At 37.8% G+C, this 6,000-nt stretch overlaps 1 protein-coding gene across 2 annotated transcripts; it reads right to left on the bottom strand.

The window, feature by feature from the left end:
- Positions 1-475: 475 nt before the first annotated feature.
- Positions 476-3,032, bottom strand: LOC106656167. 2 transcript variants are annotated; one of them, XR_001339473.1, is made up of 2 exons: positions 2,150-2,513; positions 476-829 (listed from the first exon to the last, which is right to left on the bottom strand). XR_001339473.1 is itself a non-coding variant. In XM_014376864.2 (2 exons), exons 1-2 carry the CDS (start codon positions 2,994-2,996, stop codon positions 542-544), a joined length of 363 nt encoding a protein of 120 aa, XP_014232350.1. In that variant the 5' UTR covers positions 2,997-3,032; the 3' UTR covers positions 476-541. The 2 variants fall into 2 exon arrangements, 1 of the variants encoding a protein (XP_014232350.1); XM_014376864.2 differs by lacking the exon at positions 2,150-2,513 and adding an exon at positions 2,922-3,032.
- Positions 3,033-6,000: the final 2,968 nt, after the last annotated feature.

Raw genomic sequence — 6,000 nt, 5'->3', positions numbered from 1 at the left:
AATCATAAGACTCGAGTGCGATACGTATATATATGTTTGAGCGAGCCGGTGCGCGGCACACGGGGCTTTCGTACATCACCGCACGCGCTACGCTATACGTTTGACAAGTATATCAGCAGAACTATACAGCGATACGGTCTCCTTGTAAGATACGCTCTCCTTGTTTCTTCAAAACGTGGCAGCTTTGGGTATTGTGTCGAAAAAAAAAAATAGAAAATAAATACATTTCTGGGAAACTTTTATTACGCAATTTATATACAAAAAGCTAGTCAGGTTCTATTTATAAAATTAAAACATGTAATGTTTATCAATTTTATGTTACTTACATAGAAAGTAGCAGCATTTTATCAATAAGACTAGCGCTTGACTCTATTACTCAGTGAAAAGTTTTTATTACATGATGTTCACTTTGAATGCCTATTTGGCTATTTTTTATTTTGATTAATATGATAAAATTTTTTAGTTGATATAATACATTCATTATTATTTACTAATTTAATATTTACATATATTATATATAAAAGAAGGCTCCCTTCTTCATTCATTGCCGCCGACCGGTGTCAGTTGCTTCTGATAATGCATCCTGTAGTTCTACGTATTGGGCTGCGAGCCATATCCTTGTGAGGGGTTTTAACACCTCGAAGGGTGATATATTGAAGAGATGCTTCGCCTCCTCGTAGACTGCTGTTAAATTGCGGGGTTGCTGCATCTCTTCTTCCGCTGCTGTATCTGTACCACTGTCATCGTCTTTTTTCGCCTCACCTTCCGAAGCTGTATCCGTCTCGGAATCGGTCTTTTCCTTGGGACTGGCTTGCGCCTTTTTGGCCTCCTAACACAAAAAAAATCATATATACATAAAACACCTTATTTTTCAACGCCTATTGTTATATTTTGTCAAGTTTGAAAAAATAATTTATTAGAACATAGAATATAATTCAAAAGAACATAAATGGAAGAAAGTTTATGGAGCTTTTGAAATACAGGGATCAAAATTGGTCAAAAAGTAATCAGAACTAGCGTCGTTCCTCGCTCGCTCACGCTCGCTCAGTCTCAGATTGTTTCAAAGAAATTTTAAGAAATATTGGAGGAGTAAGAACATTATAAGACATATTTATGAAATATTTAAATTTTGAACAATTTTAAATGTTGAGACATAATAGAATATAATAGAATTATGTTTATCGATATACTATGTGATTGGTCATGGTTCATTGAATACAAAATAACCCAAGAACTTGATAGATTTAACTTAACGAAACATCATCTCTCCTTTTCGTCTTAAATATAGTACAGTGACTTTCTAAAAGGGCATTAATTTGTACGTCGAAATAGGTCTATGAGAAATTTGGAGATTAGTAGATTAAAAAATTAACTAAATAAAAAATCTGCTATACTTGAGTGGATAAGAATTTGATTATAAAAATTATCAAAATTATTAAATATTATCAAAATCACGTTGACAAGGACTTAAAAATTACCAGTCAATATATATGTATCCTGGATGAATTTTGATAATAATAGAAACCCCAAACATATTTTTTTTGTTGTAAAAAAAACCTGCAAAAACATATTTTATGATCCGAAACAAAAAATGTTAATATTAATCCTTAATTTTGCATTTATAGGCATAAAGACAGGTGTGTTTCCTTAAAGAAAGCAATCGTTTACGATATAGTCGAGCTAATAAAGATTTCTGATAAAAAATTTCCATGGCCTGAGAACAACAATATTTATACTTTAATTTTCGATTCTTTTTTTTGATGTTATTATAATTTTTTTAATTTTCATTTTAGCGACGAAAATCTTTTACAGAATACAGACAAATACTAAAGATGATTGTATCCGTTCACTTGACTTATCTGTAATTATATACTTAAATAACTAACTTGTCTGCTTTTAATTCATAAACATTAATTTCTTTTTCTTTTACATTACTTTAAGATGAATAATAATTTTCAAATGTAAATTTTTTTCTTGTGCGAAAGTCTAGTTTGATATATTGTTTTCGAATATGGGATTAATGAATTTTTATTAGAATCAACAAATAAAAGAAAGAAAAAAGTTATAATGAAAGAAAGCCCTTTGGTCAGTAATATTAAAATGAATAATTTTGATAAAATAATAGATAATATATGGGTCAAAATAATACTTTTTTAAATTTTCGTCCGCACGTATGTCACCAATCTTGACGCGTTTTTGGTATGTTATAGAATACATCACAAAAAAGTGCCACGCATCACAAAAGTGGACGGGTCGAAGCGTTCCCCAAATGAACTCATCCACGAGAACACGAAAACAAAAAAATTCCCCGAAGATGTTTCAACAGGGGCCAAAACGGGCACTTAGTGCACCAGGTCGGCACGTTCAAGTTCTTCGCCACAAACTCATCCGCGAGAACACGAGAACAAAAAAATTCCCCGAAGAAGTCTCAACAGGGGCCAGAACGGGTACTCGGCGCACCACGTCGACGCGGTCAAGTTCTTCGCCACAAACTCATGCGCGAGAACACGAGAACAAATAAACATAACATAAATGACAACATACAATGAGAGCAAAGATTACCCTTCGTTCAAGAAGACTAGTTTTGTTTTGACAGTAGCAGAAACGAGTTTACTTGAGACAAGGGGAATTTTTCCTTGTGACAAGAAGAATCTCCACTTGCCTACTACGCCGGTGATACTACTGTTTCGACGTCTGCATTTGCAGAGACCGATTTTTTTTAAAGCAAATGAATCCGAATGTATTAGCTAACGATGAGTTATAAGCTCATAAAATTGTCAAAACTGTTCTTCGGCACGTAGAGTTTGTCACAAGGAGAAATCTAAAGTGAACTCTTTTCCATTACTCTTTTCCATTTCCAATAACCAATAATCAAAGAATTTTTAATAAAAAACAGTGCATAAACAATAAATTTTACTTACTTTAGAGATACTTTTTTTATTAACTCTCTTCATCGGTTTCTTGGCTTTTGGGGTGGTGATGGCGTTTGAATCCATTTTAAAGTAAACTTCAGCTGGGTTAAAAAAGATCGATCTACACTCATCAGCTCTTGATCGGAGAATGCTTCTTAATTTTTTTGAAGACAGCATCAGGCCGAAATAGGTGATTCTAACGCAGCCCCCCCACCCTTAAGTCCCAGTTAACAATCGTAGGCGGGGACTCATTAGAAAATGAAATCTTTTTAGCCTTATATCCATTAAGAATCCATTTATTCATATTACTTCATTAATCATCATCCTTTTCAATTCGACTCTTCGAATGTCAATTAAGTGACATATGATATGACATTTAAATCATTTTGATGGAGGCTCTATGACTCTGCAATTCAAAACGAATATTTTAATTTCGTTTACTTCATTTTGAAAAATTTTCCGAAGAATGTATAAAAATGTATAACCAGCGCACACGGGCGCATCATTGGCCATTACAAACCACGACAGTTCGCGATTCGTATGTATATAATGCACGCGTGATATATATCCGCACGAGGAGAGAAGGAGACGGAGTGATTGCACTTGTAAAGTTGCATCGCGGGCTGTACCGCGAGGATCATTCATTTTTCAACGACGAGTGGAGTTTCAATGGCTCGCGATCGTGAACGAACGAACGAGAGAAAGAGAGAGAGAGAGAGAGAGAGAACGAGAAAGAGAGAGAGAGAAAGGAATAGATGAGTCGTATTCGTGAATAGAGAGAAACAAGCTGTGTGCGCGCACCAGCACTCGTCGACGCGAATCCTGCGCGTCTCTGCGCGTATATATAATACATCCATCTTCCTGCGCGAGTGGTGCACTTCACGAAGCTCAATTGTGCAAACGGATATGGGACCTTATCTATCAGCGGCGAATCGATCTCTGTTTACGCTTACGTATAGATATATAGTTTATAGTAGCACGGTGGTGCACATAGCCAAGCGCGACTTCCACGTAGGGCTATTACATATTTATCGATTGTTCCGAGATTGATTTTTTTCTGCCTCGTCTCGCGTAGTACACGCGCGGCTCGATAATTGAGTTTTAGAAAATTAAGCTCGGCAGCTATGTAGCTAGCGCGCAGAGCAGAGAGCGCCCATATATATATTATACATACTCGGCAAATGCGCGCGCGAGGGTCGATGAAAAATTTCGATGTACCAGATCGAGCTATGCGCGCGAGCTGAGCACCCGAGAGGGCAAATCTCTCGGCATGATCGAACGAAGATGTCGATGCAACCGATGCATATTGCGCATATGTATATATAATGCCGTACTTACGTATACGTATACGCGATGATCATGTCTCGATAAAGTCCGTACAGATGCAGGTGCGCACGCAGGTACACGTGTACGCGACTACACAAGCATACAAGAAGTTTTGTAGACCTTTTTTTACTCGGACGGGTAATTTTTCAACTCGAGGAAAATATGATTATACACACTATGGGCCAGGGAGCTCTTCTAGTGCGCTTTTATGAAATATAATACGCTTGTATATAAGCGTTTTCTTTCGTTCTCTCATTCACACGGGGCTTCCTAATATAAGCACGAACTCGGCTCTCGTGCGTGCTGCGTCAATGGCTTTTTAACGATCGTTGCTTCAGGGTAATTAAAGGAATGCTAGCGAGTTTTCCATCATAGTGGCCACTACTTAGAAATTCAAATAGATCGAGAGAGAAAGAAAAGGCGAATAATAAGGCACTTCTGGTTCATTGAAAGAAAAGTTTCAGGTTCATCTCGTATTGTAGACGTCTTGAAAATCATTCGACAAAGTAAAGTCAGAAATTGATTAAGATTTTTTAGGTGATACGCGTACACTAAAGGTCATTGAAATTATTTTGAAATAATTATAAATCGTAAATCAAACGCTCAGAGCGCAGCACATGGGTGCATACTTGCACGTGCATGGATGAGACTCGGTATGGCATATAGAAATTGACTCTATTGTACAGAATTTACGTTTGTTTATTGTTACTGTAGAGTAAAATTCTGACTGTGCTTACAAATACATTCGTCTATATCATATACGTAAACACACATACAAAAATATTGAAAACGGGGCGATCGGGATAATAATATGAAATTGAGCTGTGAAGCGTCGGTCAGCCTTAGCACTTCGTAGTCGAGCAATTAATCTCTCCTTTGGATTTATATACTCGGCCGATCTTCAGGATCGTATTATGCACAACTACTCCCGCGAAAATGCACACACTCAAATGCACATGTCTGTGTGATATGTATGCATATTATGGTTTATTTATCACAAGTGCCTGTACATACGAGTCGCTTTCACGGAACGCCCACAGGATGTCGAAAGATGTTGTACTCGCCGACACGTATAGCCGGACTGCAACGAGGCTGCCACGCACTGCGCTTTTCTCCAGACCCGGCTGCCGGCTTATGAAAAAAATTTTTTTCGTCCCTCTCTCCGGCCGCAGCTCCGATCTCTTTCTGTCTCTGTGTTGTACGTACTTGCCGCGCTGATTACAATATATATTACATCTGCGAGTGCGAATCGCGGTCATAACTCGATATACATATTACACGGGCCTATCAATGAAAATTTTTTCATTGTAAAACGCGCGCGAGTATAAACTCGTGTTATAATGCCTACGCCCCGCTCAAGCCGTTTCGAGCTCGTGATCTTGAAAGAAAAGGTCGATCGATGCTGCGATCATCTCTCGAGTTGTTTTATATGAATATATTGACGGAAGCGATGGCACATTGACTATACCACCGGCAACCATTTATTTATTCTTTTTTTTTTTTTACAGCTTTACGCCACGAACCGCGACGTGGTATATGTATAAAGCACCTCGAATGTTACGATGTATCGCTTTTCAAGTACTTTTCAAGGAAATCTCGGGGCCAGTGCACGAGAGCTTTTTCCCTCAACTCGATCGCCATATAATATAGGTATATAAAGTAGCAGCGGACATCGAGTCACGCGCTCGCTTGATTTTCGGAATTTTTTCGCAGTGTCGTATCGCTGCTCGCGCGTACATATAACATGTATCGAGCGAGACTC

Source organism: Trichogramma pretiosum, unplaced genomic scaffold (assembly GCF_000599845.2).
Source record: "Trichogramma pretiosum strain Unisexual culture from Peru unplaced genomic scaffold, Tpre_2.0 scaffold4, whole genome shotgun sequence".
Classification (NCBI taxonomy): domain Eukaryota; kingdom Metazoa; phylum Arthropoda; class Insecta; order Hymenoptera; family Trichogrammatidae; genus Trichogramma; species Trichogramma pretiosum.
This window is presented reverse-complemented; position numbering and strand designations above follow the sequence as displayed.

Coding starts and splice junctions, on each gene's coding strand:
- LOC106656167 (XM_014376864.2), bottom strand. CDS start 2,996: ATGGATTCAAACGCCATCACCACCCCAAAAGCCAAGAAACCGATGAAG. Junction 830..2,921: donor ATAAAAAAAGTATCTCTAAA/GTAAGTAAAATT, acceptor TTTTTGTGTTAG/GAGGCCAAAAAGGCGCAAGC.